Source organism: Diabrotica undecimpunctata, chromosome 8 (genome assembly GCF_040954645.1).
Source record: "Diabrotica undecimpunctata isolate CICGRU chromosome 8, icDiaUnde3, whole genome shotgun sequence".
NCBI lineage: Eukaryota > Metazoa > Arthropoda > Insecta > Coleoptera > Chrysomelidae > Diabrotica > Diabrotica undecimpunctata.
The window spans coordinates 3,573,087-3,590,308 of record NC_092810.1 but is presented as its reverse complement, the minus strand read 5'-3'; the positions used below and the strand labels follow the sequence as shown (position 1 = coordinate 3,590,308).

Genomic DNA, 17,222 nt, shown 5'->3' with positions numbered 1-17,222 from the left:
CAATGCTCAAAGTTTTCTATTTTTTACAATACTGACATTGATCTTTTTTGAGGGAAAAGAATGCATAGTTAAACATATAATTAAAAAGTTTACAATATAAACCAATTTTTACAAATTCATCGTTGTCTCTTTGGCAATCAGCTTTATAATTATCGTACAGATCTGTCAATGTTTTGCCTCCTTCTATATATATATATATATATATATATATATATATATATATATATATATATATATATATATATATATATATATATATATCTATAATGAGGTACTACTTCGACAATATTGGCTCTTCATTGTCGGAATTGAAAAAAGGTGTTTACAAACCCTGTTCATAGTTTGGTTACAAAATGTTTTATGCATGCTATGTTTACCTCTTGGATCGTTGCTTATAAAGCCACTTTCCGTCGTTTCAATAGCAGTTCGACTACATCTATAAGCTACTCCAATGATGAATATAAAAAATTTTTTGCACACTCTTTTTTTTTTCTGATCACGGTTTTCCAAATAAAATGCATGATTCTAACCACGGCTTGATGTGTTACTTTTATCTGCATATCGATATGTTGCTTTAATTATAGACATGGATCTCAGAATATAACTTTGTTGTTAATTTAAATTTCCCATTGACCAATATTTTTCAAAGATCTGTGATCTTTCTTGTAACGTAAATTTTTCATCATATTTCAATCTACTTGGATTGCAAGATGAACCTAAACTGCGAGCCTGTATAAGATTACCATTAACATAGGTGTATTTTCGGCCTGAATTTCTAAAAACACTTTCTGAAATTTCTTTTTCATTGGTCTGGACAAGCCTTCCTTTTTCTAGTTTTAGGTTTAATAATCATCATACGAGGCATGTTTTTTAAGTAAGTACCGTTTTGCGATTCCGCCGCCGCCGCGCTACGGTCGGCGTTCCGCGCATGAGCGCTGGTTACCTACATCTCTTGTCTACGCACTGACGCCATTATAGTCTAATTCTTCATTGTATACTTGTTTACTTCAGTGTTTAAGATGCCTCCAACAATCGTGAGTCACGCTGATTGTGAAGTACGGGCTGTTATACGATTTCTTATTGCTAAAGGCGTATAATCGATCGATATTCATTGTGAGATCGTTGAAGTTTACGGACAAAACATTATGAGTGATGGAATGGTAATTAAATGAGTGAGAGCATTTAAAGATGGCCGCACAAATGTGCATGATGAAGAACGAAGTGGGCGTCCTTCGGTCGTTAATGAAAATTTGGTGCAGAAAGTGGACGAAAAGGTGAGAGAAAACAGACGCTTTACAATTTCATCATTGTCCGACTTCTTTTCTCAGTATCCTCGTAGTGTTTTGTATCGCATTGTTACAGAGAACTTGAATTACCGGAAATTGTGTTCACGTTGGGTTACAAAAATGTTGACGGATTTGCAGAAAACCCAACGTTTAGGCAGTGCATTGACTTTCCTTGAGCGGTACCACAGTAAAGGTGAAGATTTTTTAGACCAAATTATTACTGGTGACGAAACTTGGGTGGCCTACGTCACACCAGAATCGAAACAACAGTCCATGGAATGGCGACATTCATCATCACCCAAAAGAGTGAAGTTTAAGCAAACAATTTCTGCCCGGAAAATCATGTGCACAGTTTTTTGGGACAGAAAAGGAGTATTGCTAGTGGAGTTTCTGCCTCGTAATAAGACAATCAATGCAGCGTCTAATTGTGAGACATTGAAAAATCTGCGTCGTGCAATCCAGAACAAAAGACGTGGCAAGTTGAGTAAGGGTATCGTTTTGCTGCATGACAATGCCCGTCCACATGTGGCTAATCAGACCAAAGATCTCATCAAATCACTTAAATGGGAAACTCTAGATCATCCTCCATACAGCCCTGATCTGGCGCCCAGCGATTACCATTTGTTCCAGCACTTGAAGAAACATCTGGGCGGTCAGCGTCTTCAAGTCGACGATAACGAAGTCAAAACATTTGTGATGCAGTGGTTAACAAGTCAGGCGGCAGAATTTTATTAGGAGGGTATTCAAAAACTGGTGCCACGTTATGACAAGTGCCTCAATATTCACGGAAATTATGTAGAAAAGTAGATTAAGGTACAGGCTTTCATGTAAAAATAAAATTATTGCCATATCTTTGCACGTCTTTTTTTTATTCCAAAACGGTACTGACTTAAAAAACACGCCTCGTATCTTCTGGTCTTCTAGTACTTTAGGCTCCACATTTTCATCAGAGACCTCTGTAAATGTAGACGATACATCATCACCATCGCTCACGATTTGTTTTTTGTTTAAACTGGTCGATGTAATCAAAAAATCGAAAAAAGTTTTCTATTAAATCGATTGTTTGGAATTATACAATAAAATAACATTGATAACATTACTAACGTTACTCTTTATCGAGATAGGACCAATTCCCTTCTTTTCTGATAACCCTCTGGATCTGATATTTTTAAAACAATAAACTTATTCCTTTTATTTAATGTGACCAAACTCCAAAATTCTTACTGATACTTTGAGAATATCTAAAATTGTCTGCTACAGTGGCACAACTCAAAAAGTACCGATATTTAATAGTAACTTGATATCGACAGGGTTCGACTTCCTCTGCACAACTAAAAAGAGTAGTTCTGCAAGAAACAATTTATCTTAACCAACACCATGTCATAGCGACACTAGTGACGTCCATGCCTCTGCTGAAAAACATGTTACCAAATAACTTAAAATCATTCAAAACACAACACTTCGGATTGCCACAGGTACATTTAAAATAACACGAATTAAGAATCTCCAATGCCTAGCAGGAGAACCACCTCTTATCCTACGAAAGAAGTATTTATGCCTCTCGTATGCATCTTCAGTCGCCAGTAACAAATTACATCCAGTGTTTTAAAATACATTTAGGGACCGTTACCTATAAGGTATATGGTCTTCAGTAAGAACATGACACATCCAGCACATATTAGTATAAACGGCATTCAAATTGAAAAATTATTAAGTTACAAATACTTGGGTACTTCAATAAACGAAACTGGAGACCAAAACAATGAAATAAAAAGACGTATCGAAATTTCCAGGGCCACCTTCATCAAGATGAGAAAATTCTTTTGAAACAGAGATATAAGCATAAGCATCTCTCTACAATTAAGAATGCTAAGGGGCTACGTATTTAACATGCTATTATACGATGTAGAAGCCTGGACTCTCAAACAGAACAACATAAAAAATATTGAAAGTTTCGAGATGTGGTGCTTTGAAGTAATGCGAAGGATAGGAAAACCAGAAACCCAGAAATTTTGTCAACGATCAAACGAAGAAAACTCGAATATTTGGGTCACCTGATGAGAGGACATAAATACGCATTACTTCAAAATATAATGCAAGGAAAAATAGAAGGAAAACGATATCCAGGCCGTAGAAGAATGTTATGGTTGCGTAATTTGAGAGAGTGGTTTGGCTGTACCATTAATGTACTCTTTAGGTCAGCTGTAAACAAGGTCAGGATAGCCTTGATGATTTCCAATCTCCGATAGGTGTGACACAAGAAGAAGAAGAAAACCTATTCTCTGTTCACAAATTGTTGAGAGCACGAAATATGCCTCAAACTCATAAAACGGTCGTAAATCATAGGCGTTCCTAAGGTGTTTATTCATTAAATAATAATATAATGTTTTAATACTGTTATATATAATATTGATAATATTTTAATACTAATATATTTAGCAAAAAAACAATTAAAACTTTCACGACCAATGTTGGTTATTATATTATATTAATAAAAATAAGAATTTAACCTTTAACAATTTTGTAAATAAGAATACCTTATCTCTTTGGATATTTCAATACTAATCTTCGCGTTTAATCACTTTACTAGAAAACCTGGAATTCATATCCGAATGTACTATTCGTTGCAAGATAATTAAGATGGAATTCCCCAGATTTTTAATAATATAATTATATTCGAAACTTAACTTGAAAGGGTGAAGTTATTACGAACGAAAACAATTTTTTTGTTTAGTACGTTTTTGATCGCATGTAATTTACGGCTCGTCGGTGTTTCCGCGTCTACGGCAGTAATTAGCGTCTCGAATATTTCTTTTGCGAATTATATGCAGTTCGTGAGTGATTTTTTATTCCATATACCTACGAACATATACGTACCTTTCGCTCGTGCTCGTTTTGTTGGATTGTTTGTGATGGCTTCATCATCAAGTTTTACACCGGTACTGTTGCGTACAGTCAGTAAGTCTGTCTATTCACCAAAAGAGAAGACTATTGTCCTGAATATTCACGATGCTCTGGTTTCTCAGAATCCCACAAACACTGTTCGCAACATAGTCGAAAGTTGTGCCAACATGACTGGCGTAGGAGAGTCAACTTTATATAGGTTCCTATCAGAAAGAAAAAAACACGGTATACCTAACCCAAACACAAACGAAAACTTAAAGAGGGGGAAAAAGCCTATTGAAATTGATGAATTTGCCAAAAATGGTATTCGAAGAAAAATTCATGGATTTTTTTTTTCAAAAAAGAAATACCAAACCTAAACAAAATTTTACAAGAAGTTAGAGACGACCCGGATTTGCCACATATCGGACGAACTAAATTGTGGCAAGTTTTAAAAGAATTAAATTTCCGGTGGGAGAAATCAGACCGAAAATCACTTTTGATTGACCGGGAGGAGAAGATGATGTTGGAGAAGAAATTATCTAAGATTCATACGAAAATTCCGGGCTAAAGAAAGGCCCATCTTCTACCAGGATGAAATGTGGGTAAACTCAGGTCATACTCTAAAAAAAATTTGGTCAGATAAAAATACATTAAGCTTCAGGCAAGCCTTTATGGAAGGTTGGTCTACTGGTGTCTCCCCACCTTCTGGTAAAGGCAGTAGATTAATAATTTCTCACATTGGCAGTGAAAAAGGATTTGTTAAGCATGGTTTGTTGGAATTTCATTCCAAAAGCACTAAAGACTATCACGAGGAGATGCCAGCTGATGTTTTCGAAGAGTATTTTGAGCAAATGATTGAACACATACCACCAAATTCAATTATAGTATTAGATAATGCACCTTATCATTCACGACTAGTAGAAAGACTTCTAACGAATGCGTGGAAGAAACAGGATATTCTTGACTGGCTGCGGAATAAGTATCTGCCTTACGAAGATGGAATGGTAAAAGCAGAACTTTTAAAAATTGCCCGGCAACACAAATCTGAGTTTAAGAAATACGTAGTTGACAAAATGGCGGAAAGGCGAAACATCACAGTCTTTAGACTTCGACCCTACCACTGCGAAATAAATCCAATTGAACTCATTTGGACACAAATGAAAAGTTATGTGGCTAGAAAAAATACGTCATATAAAATACAAGCTGTACGTGAATTGTTATACGAGTCTTTATAACATATTATAAAACAAAACTGGAAAGATGCAGTAAGACATGTAATAGAAGAAGAACAAAAAATGTGGGATCTTGATAACATAATTGATGCGACCGTAGGGATTATTAACCTAATTATTAACCCTCAAGACGACTCGGATTCCGAAGTTGATCCTGTTTATTTTGAATTTGAATAGTTTTCTAATCGTAATTATATAAGGTAAGTAATAGTAGTTGTAATCGTAAGGTATTAAAGGGGAAAGGCGCAAAATGTCGCCTGTCAAAATCTTCAATGTGTTTTAAATGTATCCATTTTTTTTTTCAAATCCTGAGAAAACTAAAAAGCATTTTTGAAAAATTTAAAGGCAGAATGAAATATTTTTTAGAATAAATAAAAAGTTTCTTTTGCATGCAATATTTTCAATTAAAAAGTATACTATATTTTCTCTTTTATTTTCACCCCTGTTACATAACATATTAAAATAAACATTGTAGAAGTTTTCAGGGACTTTTTGCCCTGAGTAATAATGTAATCTTTCATTCTGAGTTTAAATTTTTCAAAAATATTTATTAGTTTTCTCCGGATTCGAAAATAATGGATACATTTAAAACACATTGGAAATTTTACCAGGCGACATTTGGCGCCTTTTTCCTTAATTAAATAAATGTATCTTTTACAAATGGCAAGAAACTTTTTATTTTTAAATAAAATAAATAAGTTTTATTAAAAAATACAATTTTCATAAGTACAATTTAAAAAATCTATTTATTTAGTTCAAATAAATGTTTTAATCATATACTCTACGACACTGGTCGTTCATTTCTAACCATTCAAAATACCCCCGTAATAGGATTATAAGGTATTGTATTCCTTCAGATATAAGGTGGGTTAGTCGAAAACGTCTTAAACCGTCAGTTTTAAGTTGTTTTTTACTATTATATCGTATTACCTATCCTCTCTGTATATCAGTTTTCTAATTAGGGTTAAACTTGTAGTGAGCTATCAACAAATTGTGAACCGTGTATAGAAAAAAGTGTGTTTGATTCACCTTTCTATGAAAGAGTCCAAAGAAATTTAAATATCTGCAACTCCAAATTCCTGACCTCTTTCCTTAAAATGTAAAACCTCCCCTCCTTGTTTAATCATGATTACAGAAAAAAATATATGTATTTATACAGATACATAAAAAAAAATTTGTAAACCTCTCCTCCCCGTATAATATATAATTAGGTTACTTACAATGCACCTCTATGAGATACGTTTTGTTTGCTTGTGGCGGAACTCCGTTATCAGCTATACATACGTAGATTCCCATGTGATCTCGTGTTATGCGTGGAATACTTAGATTTGGTCCCGGAACTTGCAGCTCTGCAACAAGGAAACACAAACTTTAGTTCAAATATGCTTTGCTGAAATTAATTATAGTTTACGTAAATTATTGGTTTGCGAATCATTCAGTCGATACTAAACACACTGACAAATTTTAACTAACAGAGTTGTATTTGTTGAAATGGAAAATATTGTTTTGTAACACGGGTATTTGTATCAACTGTATACATGTCTTAATTGTTTGATTTATGTTTGTTTCCAAAGCAGTTGTTAATTTCAAAGAAAATACAATATTAATATCAAAAAATTGTTGGAATTAGGGATGGCGGTTTTTGACAAAACACCGTTTTTCAGTTATACCGGTTTTTTTTGCTTGCCGTTTAACCTGGCGGTTATAACCGGCCAAAAAAAAACCGGTTTTTCCAAAAACCGGTTTTCGGTTTTTTTAATCCAATAGTTACAAAGTTACATTTACCATGCACTTTAGTTTGCGATACTTCATTCGACTCGATATCAATATGATCAAAATTATAACTATCGAAAGAACATCAATATTAATATAAATAAAACACAATTTTTAATAAAACCATTTTATTCTATTAATTATTATATTTATTTATTATTTTATTATTAATTATGATTATGATTATTATTAAATATAATATAGCGTAAGATTAATATATACATATTGCAATAATATACAATAAAAGAATATGAAGTAATATTTTAAGTAAAAAAGTATAGGTTAGAAGGTTACAAATAGGTTATATTATATGAAATGGATTTAGCATTATGTTGGCCAGTATTTTTCATGAAGCCTATTAAGAAAAACTCGTTCATATAATATGTTAAGCGGCTTCCCTCATCTGATACAATATCATTCAATGATGACACAAGTCTCTCTGATGCCACCGAACTTCCGACCAACGACATGTATTTTTTTAGCTATAAAAGCCAAGCCTGGCATACAGGTTCATCCCAGAATGAAAACGGATCACTTGGCAGCAAAGGCCGCTGCAGATATAGAGTCAGTTCATTTGAAAAAGAACTTTGAATCTGTGTGTCCCGAGAACTTGAACTGAAACCACTGTTCACCAACTCCAGATCGTGTGAAGACCACAGAGGGTTTGATTTTAAACTCACTTTGGCTTCTTCATTCTAGAAGGAGCAGGAAGGAGAAAGTTTTCCGATTTCGGTAAGTTACGTCCTAATTTCCGAGCCTAAATTGGATGTGATTGTCTCTGCTATATACGGATTCAGATATAGTTTTTTGAACCTCGGGTCCGTGATTGTCGCAGGGCAAAGCAGGAGATTTCGTAAAAGCCTAGTGCCCCTCTCTTGAAGGCTAGTTATAAGCTTTTGGCATAACTTTTGAGCTGTACTAAGGTTTGACTTGAGGTTTCTTAAAAATCTTTCGATAAAAGACACAAGGGGGATAACAAGGCTAGCAGTAATGTACTGGGAACTCGAGATCTCCTTTGTGGCCTCATCGAAAGGCGATAAAATGCTTACAATTTCAGTGATTAGTTTTATATCTGAATCAGAAATCATCCTTGGTGCTTTTTTAATTGAGGGATCTGCCAATATTGCAGCTATATATGGGGACATTAGTGTAAATCTTTTAAGCATATGATAGACAGAATTCCATCTGGTTTTAGTCAGATGCAGAGAGCAGTAAACCAAAATTATTATACTACTGCTCAACAGAGAGCGCTAAAATAATTCAAGTTCTATTGTCAATGAATATAATGAGAGTAGAATATAATATGCAATTATTGTATTCAATTAATGATGCAAATTTAATTTACCATTTAAAAATATATTCCTCTAAAGTACCCACCAATTTTCCTCTCCTTCCAAACCCAAAAAATTCCCCACCCCAACCATTTCAACTTATAAAAATTTCCCAGACTCTTTCAAATGGGATTTAAAAAAACTAATATCAACATAAATATTTTACTTAAAAATAAATTGAATAATGCAATTCATCTTTTATTTTTACTACCATCAAAAAAAATTATCATGTATTACTTTTAACACGTTTGTATATTTGTATAACAGATACATTTTAACTCATTTAATACTTCCTGTATGGGTGTATCGTTTTGAAAACGTAGGGAAATCCTTGGAGATTCGTATTCGTAATCGGTAATTCGATATTTATAGTCAGAACATTATTTTTGGTAATCAGAAACAACCAGAAACAACCATTCACCCACTTTCAATGTCAAGAGTCAAGTGTGAAAAATAGATGATATAAAAGATCACTTCTTATGTAAATATTATGATTACAAATACCTTTTCAACGAAATATTATAATAAAACTTAATTGTTTCTGGCTGATGAGTGTTTGCACTTTCAGTTTGCTTCTGTATTTATAAAATAAAATTTGAATTATGGTTTTGTTTGGAATAATTACTTGAAAATAATAATTATGATTGGGATCCAAAAAAATACCTAGCCTAATCATAATCACCGTAAAAACCTAATAACCGGTTTTTACTTTAAAAATAAAAAACCGGTTATAACCGGGACAAAAAAACAACCGATAAAACCGGTTATTGCGAAGTAAAAAAACCGGTTTTCGGTAAAAAACCGGTAGGTTTTTCCCATCCCTAGTTGGAATCCTCCTGAAATTCTCATTTTTACTACCATAAACGTCAATAATTTTCCTATATCCTATAACTTTCCTATAACTTTTAGGTTTTGTTTGTTTTTGTAATCAGTAGGAGAGAAATAAAAAAATGAACTCAAAATAAAACATGCAATCTTTAAAACAAAAATCGTTTTTAATATTGTGCTCGAAAATATTTCGCTATTATCGATAGGATAAAAAATATTCTAGTTTTCGATTAAAAAGTTTGATTGGGGATAAGCTATTTATTGGCAGGTATTTTTAATTTACCGGAAATAGATATTGAAATATCAAAATTTTCTGTTGTGTGAATGTTTGAGCTGCAATTAAAATGCATAAAATTCGTATTTTAATTTTTTCGTATTTTGAGAGATACTGTTAGGTTTTATTACATTGACAAAATAATAGTTTAAAACATATAGACATAACAGTTTATATCTACAGTGAAGAAAAGGAATATGATGTACTGATAGCTACTATTGAAGATCCTAACTCGTGAAATTTTTCGTCAATATAACATTCGTCACAAACAAACTGCATCCTTACCGGATACGGTTACATCAAGAATTGACAGGCAATGATTATCAATGCAGATTAGCTTCTTGTCAAAGGTCTCAGCAGCAAGTGCAAAGAGACCAATTTTTTTTAGATTATGTGCTTTTTGGAGATGAGGCTTTCTTTTTCGTCTTTATAGAGGGGGGATCTGGAATCTTCTAAAGACATCTCAGTCCAGGACGCCGTCTGACTGACCTTAGTGCAGGATTCGTTCTTCGTACTCCCGGCGATAGTTCCCTAACTACTTTAAAATGTCCTCGCAGCGATCCGGAAGTGGAATGGCCGCTGTAAGGCTGGCATCACTTGCGAAGCACTACCTTCATTTATTCATTCTTCATTTATCCACATCCACAAACCAATTACCAGCAAGGATGCTCCCTGTCTCGTTTCAGGTAGCCCGTAGAAGACCTTCATCGCTCCTAGTACGGCATCACTCCTAGACGGGACTTTCTTTTCTTCCTTCCCCACAGGCTGACTCACGCATTCTAACCCACGCAGTCTGACCGACTTTTCTAGCTTCAACTTCCAGCATATTTCACTCGTACCTCGGCCGTCGGTCCAGCTGTCTTTCTTCCTCTCCTTTTTTTCTTGATTACTGCATGGATATAGTTGTGTATGCTAGTCCAACCTGATTTATTTTCAATCATTATCTCAATCATTTCTCTCACTGTAACAAAATTCACACTTGTCTCTCCTTCCATTCTGTTCTTTTCTACTATTTATCTGTTGCAATCTAACATCGTATGTGTCACAGTGTCCGAGTGTCCACAGTATAGGCATTCATCTGTATCAGCCTTTCCGAACCTATAGAGGTAGGCCCTAAAACACCCGTGTCCTGTGAGCACCTGCGTTAGGAAATAATCCAGTCGCCTATGGCCACAGTCCACCCAATCACTTATGTTCGGGATCAGCATTTTCGTCCACTGTTCCATATCCTCCGTGCTGTTCCACTCTTCTTACCATCTTTCAATTGACCCTTCGCTTCTCTGTCTTTTCTCGGGTTTGGTTTTCTCTGCCGCAAGGTTCCGAAGAGATCTGGCTCATCCCGGGCCACTACCAGTAAAACGAGGTCATCCGCGAATGCGAAGGGGGTTGTACCCTCTCTTTATTCACAGTGCATAACCCCGTCATATGCCAGGTTCCATAGCTTTGGGACCAAGACAGATCCCTGGCGGACCCCGGCCGTCACGTTTACGATCGTACCCTTTTCCACCATAATCCTTTTTTCTTCTCCATTTTATTACCTCGTTCCACTGCAGAGTATTGAATGCATTTTTAACATCAAACAACAGCAGGGCCGCCCAGTGATGTTCATTCCTTCTGTTACGCAATGCTTCGAGTATACTCATGATTGCATCAATCGTGCTTTTCCCTTTTCAAAAACCAAATTGTCTCCGAGATAAACCACGTAACCTCTCAATCATGTCGTCTATGCGTATTCGCAGCATCCTTTCATACAGCTTACTGATGCATGAAAGATGACAGATGGGGCGATACTTTTTCCTAGCCTTGGGGAGCAGTATTAACCTTGATGTCCTCCAAGGCTCAGGAAAGGTTTATGCTTCCAGCAGTGCATTCATGTGTGCCAGAAGCCACATAGACTCCGCCCGTCCTAGACCCTTCACCGCCTCAGGTGGTATCTGATCCAGTCCGGGAGAGCTACGCGTCTTGATTGAACCCAATGCCTCGATAAGTTCATCCGTGGTAAAGGGTACAGCCCGCTCAGCTCCTTCATCCCTTCATATACTATGCCATCTGCCTTCCGAAAAGAGTTCCCGTGTTACCTCAAGCTTTTTGTCCATGGGCATTTCGTAAGGAGGATACGCATGGAACTTCTTCATGACGATCTTGTATCCCTGACCCCAGATATCCTCATCCAGCTTTTCACACATCTCTGTCCAGTGCTTCCTTTTTTCTGTACGGATTCTCCTGTAAAGTTTCCTCTTCCTTGCGTGGTACTCTTCCTCGATCTCCTCGATGACCTCAGGCTTGATCCCTGCTCTGCCTCTTGCTCTCGTTAACCTTCTTCTCATTGTTATACATTCATTTGTTAGTGCCTCGATGTCCGCATTCCACCAGTATGGCATCCTGTTGACATCTTGGCGACCTATCTTGGTTCCTTCTATCGCTTCTTTAATGACTCTCTCCAGTCTTTCAATTGTCGGTGATTGACCCTGCATTATGCTTACTCTCCATTTAATCAGCTCATCATATACTTACCAGTCATTCTCATCGCCGCACTTGCCTCCCGACGTCCCAGACGCACGGACCGCGTTAGCGGTCCCTATTCCGGTTATCGAAAACTTGATGTACTGATGTTCAGTTCCGGTGTATTCTGACAAAACCTTCCAGCCTCTTGCTTTCGCCGCTATTCCTTGTGTTGCCATGGTCACGTCGATGTATGTACCTGTACCTCTCCTAACAAACCCAGGCTACAGACCTGTGTTTAGAACCACTAGGTCTAGAGTACCCACCCAGTCAGTTACTATTTTGCTGCGAGTATCGGTAATGGGAGATCCCCTTACCGCTGCTTTTGCGTTAAAATCTCCCAGCACTACTTATTCTCCGCCTGCATTTCCCATTTCCTGCATGATCTCGTCCATCTTCATCTCGTACTCGCCCACCGTTACGTTTGGAGAGATATAACAGCAGACTAGCCGCACCTCCTCCATCGGAACAATCACATATCTTTCTTTCGGCTTAATTTCATACACTCGCAGCTTAGTATTGTATATGTATGTATATGGATACACATATATCATGTGGGTAAAATTCAATCACTAGGAATATCAAAAAAAAACAGATGGAAAGCTAAATGTATATTAAGTTAAAATATTCATTTTATACGTAAAATACAAATATTTTTTTAAAAAGTTCGTAAAATTTTAGTAAAAAGCTTATAGAATACAAACGAAATAAAAATAAAAGTAAAATTCAGCAAATGATAATTTTAAAATGTTTTAAAAAAGTTTGATTTAAAAGTTATATACATATAAAAACAGCCAGAGCTTTTGGGAAAATCGGCATATTTACGGACGATAATATACGTTGAAACCTTTAAAAGAGACATATAACTTTCCTGCGTTAATTATTTTTTGATGAATCGAATATTTTATTGAATTATATTCGTTTTATTAAAAAAATATTTTTGTTAAAAGCATTGATGGAAGTTTGTTAAAGCGGAGCAAAATGATACGTGTCAAGTCTTTGTATTGTTAAACGTGAAATTTTAAACTTTTCTCAACTTTGCAGGCAGTGTTCCAACTAGGTTTTTGTTTTAAAAAAAGAAGTACCTATAAAATAATGAACATTAACACAAATCTTAAATCTTTAATTTTATAGGCCAAATATTGTAGCATGCAGAAAATTCCTTAAATATCTAATATTTATGGAATATTTATTTCCCTGTTTCTCTGTATATTTGTGATGTAAAGTCTTGTAAACTTCTTCCAGTTGTAACAGCGACAAAAATATGGTTTTATTTATTTGTACATGTTACTTTTACAATTTTAAAAACTGGAAGTAATTCAAGGTCGTTTTGCGATATAGTTTGAAGCGGTTTAACAAGAATTCGGTTGCGAAGACTGGTACGGGAGGTTGGAGAGGGGGAAAGTGTGGCATAGGAGACGGCCGGTATCTGGGAGGTGAAATGTGCATAGTTCCCTCCAGTTTTTCACTTCCAGAATTTTGATATCTCTCATGACTTGATCTTCCCATCTCTTTCTGGGTCTTCTCCTTGGTTTTTTTAGTTGCTGGTTTACATCTGGTGATCTTCTTAATCAGTAGGTCGTGTTTCCTTCTCTCTATGTGTCCCAGCCATTAATCTAACTATATCTTCTCCTTTCATTATGTCTCTTAGTTCATGGTTCATTCTTCTTCTCATTTGTCCGTTGTCCATTCTTATCGGGCCCATAATCCGTCTGAGGATGTTCCTTTCAAAAATTCTCAATTTTTTTTCATCTTTTTTCGTGAGACACATTGTCTCAGGTACGTACGTTACTACTGGTCTGATTGCAACTTTGTATATTTTCAGCTTTGTATTTCTGGATAAGTTCTTGTCCTTCATGAGCCCATGATATCTCCAGTATGTTTTGTTGCCTGCTAGTATTCGGCTCGTTACTTCTTCACTCCTCTTGTTTTGGGTATTCACTATTACTCCCAAGTATTTAAATTGTTGGACTCTTTCAAAAGTGTAGTTTTCTATTTTGATTTCTCTCGTCCTGTTATCTTCTCTTCTAGAGCAGGGTACATATTTTGTTTTTCCTTCGTTAATATCTAGACCTCTTTTCCGTGCTTCTTTTGCCAGGATTGTTACTGCTTCTTTTAATCTGTCCTTGTCTCTTCCCATAAGAACTAAATCATCTGCATATGCAATTATTTGTGTTGAAGAGTGGGCTATAGTTCCTTTAATTTTGTTGGCCTTGACTGTTCCTTCTACTGCTATGTTGAATAATGTGGTTGACACGGAATCACCTTTCCGCACTCCTGTTTCTATTGCAATTGATTTTGTGCTACCCTCTTCTGTTATTAATTTAGCTCGAGCTCCATCCATGGTCATTTATGTTATTCTGGTTAATTTTGCTGGTATAACTTGATTTTTCATTTCAATAAACAATTTATTTCGTCTAATACAGTCAAAGGCTTGTCTGAAGTCTACGAAGAGGATGTAGAGTTCTATGTTGTGTTCGTGGCATTATTCGATTGTTTGTGTATCTATGTGGATCGCATCTGTAGTGAATCCTTGCTGGTAGTCCCCAATTTTTTTCTCTGTGAATTGAGTGAGTTTTTGTTAGATGAGGGCTGTTAGAATTTTATTTGTTGTGCTCAGTCGAGATATTACTCTATAATTGTTACAGTTTGTTACTTTTTCTTTCTTAAATATTGGTATAATTCTGCCTTCTTTCCAATCCTCGGGCAGTTCTTCTGCTTTCCATATTCTAACTATTAAGTTATAGATGCTTGATAATAACTTTTTCCCTTCGTTTTTAATCAGCTCTTTGGGAATTTCATCTGGACCGGGTGTTCTTTTCTGTTTCATTTTTTGAATGATGTCTTAATATTCATAATATGTTGGTATGGCTATTTCATTATCGCTAATGTCTTCCATTGCGCCTACTTCCTCTTCCTAGCTTTCTTTGCATCTATATAGTTCTGTGAAGTGTGTTTCCCATAATCTATTGTCAATTTTAACTACTGGTCTTCCTTTTCTTTGTTGAGCTTTTAGGTATTCAAATAGTTTGGCTGTTTTTACTATTCTATTATAGGTCATTGAACAGCTCTTCCATCCACATTTTTTTTTTGTTTTCGCAACAATTATTCGCTGCTTTCTTTTTTTCTTTATATTTGTTTTGATGATGTTCTTTAGTTAATATACATTTATCTCTTGCTTGGTTTTTCTGTTTGATTTTGATTTCGCATTGTGCATCAAACCACTCTTTCCTTCTTTTTATTTCACTCTGTACTAGCACCTCTTCAGCTGAATTCAAAATGGATTCTTTTATATTTTTCCATATATTCTTTGTGTTATTTGCTTTTATTAGATTGTTCTTTAGAATTGTCTTATATTGTTCTTTTAGTTCCTGTACTTCTTCTTTTGTTTTATCTTGTTCTCTCTGCTTTAATTATCTTCATTTTGATTTCTCTTATTACTAGAAAATGGTCTGTGTCCGTGTTTGCTGCTCTATATGATCTGACATCGTGCATTATTGCTTTCCATTTTTTGGATATTAGTATGTGATCTATCTGGTTGCCATCTGTTGTGCCAGGTATCAACCATGTTATTTTATGCTCTCGTTTGTGCATGAAGTTTGTGCTTATAATGTAACTAATTGTTATTGCTGCTAGCATAATTTTCTAGTACCAATAATCACTAAATGTAAGTATGAAAATAATGAGTAACAAAGTTTTTTTACTCGATATTTATAACTTTTTTTTTTCTGAAACAATAACTCTTTTTTAACTTTGAAAGAACGTTTTGATAGTACATACCTTGCCATGTTCCCATTACAACTGGTTTATTATCCAGGCGTTGCCATAAAGTTCTAGGGGGCGGGTTGCCAGATGCCAAACATTGAAGCAGAACATTGTCCCATTCGTTTACAATGTAAGTATCCGGTTTGTTCGGTGCACCTGTAAACAAAACAAAAATACCGTCGATCAATTGAATACAAATTATTTTATAGCAAACACAACAAACTAATTTCACTAGAAATTAAATATATCAAAATTTAAATATTGTGTGGGCACATATGGATACCAAAAAACGAGTAATTTAATTTTGGATCGCAGAATTTTTATACGCACAAGTAAATTTACAGAAGTACATTAATTTCCTCATGACGGTCCAGTGGCCACTCAAGACAAAACCAATTTATACCCCTAAATTTGCCCTCAGAGGGAGGTCGTGCATACATTTTTGGATCACGGCTTGGTAAAATGTGTTTCTTTTCATTTCTTTCTGTTCGCTCGTAGTCTTTTGATATTCGAACTGGTGCGCAGATGATTTATATAATAATAATATGTTAACTGTTGTGGAAAAAGAGAAAAGCCGCGGATAACGTTTTATCTGCGAGATTTGTTGGTTACAGTTACGGCCAGTGTTCCTGATATATATGTTGGGTGTATTTTTGGAAAATGTTTAAAATTTCTGAACGTATCAACAAGAAATTAATGACAGCGTTTATTTATAGTGCTTGACATTATTAAAATATGATTAAACCTTTATAAATTTGTAATCGCTGTTATTTCTATTGATATATGTAATATCATTTTATTTTTTTCACTAACCTATTAACTACCATATTGTTAGGTTGGTATTAGTGAGCTCCGAGTAAACAAACCAATTTTATAACGAGAATAAAAACTTTTTAAAAAAAAAACTAAAGAATCAATTAGTGAATATTGTTTTTGTGTATGGTGAATATAGGATGCAGCAAGTGAAACTATCATTATTCTAATATGTTAGTTTGTTTTTATTATAAATAAACATTTTCATATGGGAACGCATATTGCTAATATATAAGAAGAAGGAAAGGAGAGCATCTATATTTAAGAAAGGAGATAGAAAACGATGCGAAAACTACAGAGGAATAAGCGTAATATCATCAATAGGAAGATTATATGGGAAGATACTGCGAGAAAAGATAGAGCAAGCGATAAAAGGCAAAATCGGGGAGGATCAGGCAGGCTTCACGGCAGGAAGATCATGCATAGACCACATATACACACTGGAACAACTGTTGGAAAAGAAAAAAGCAAAAAATAGAGATATACACTTGGCATTTGTGGATCTAAGAAAGGCGTATGACTCTGTACCAAG

The 17,222-nt window shown here is 35.1% G+C and overlaps 1 protein-coding gene across 4 annotated transcripts in view; it reads right to left on the bottom strand.

The window, feature by feature from the left end:
* The window catches only part of LOC140449188 (uncharacterized), a 287,503-nt gene that overhangs the window by 55,282 nt on the left and 214,999 nt on the right, over positions 1-17,222 (bottom strand). For all 4 annotated transcript variants that reach the window (XM_072542346.1, XM_072542345.1, XM_072542348.1 and 1 more), the window contains 2 exons: positions 15,893-16,033; positions 6,625-6,753 (listed from right to left, as the gene is read on the bottom strand). In XM_072542346.1, the coding sequence (XP_072398447.1) occupies positions 6,625-6,753; positions 15,893-16,033 (270 nt within the window). The remainder of the gene's footprint in view (positions 1-6,624; positions 6,754-15,892; positions 16,034-17,222) is intronic.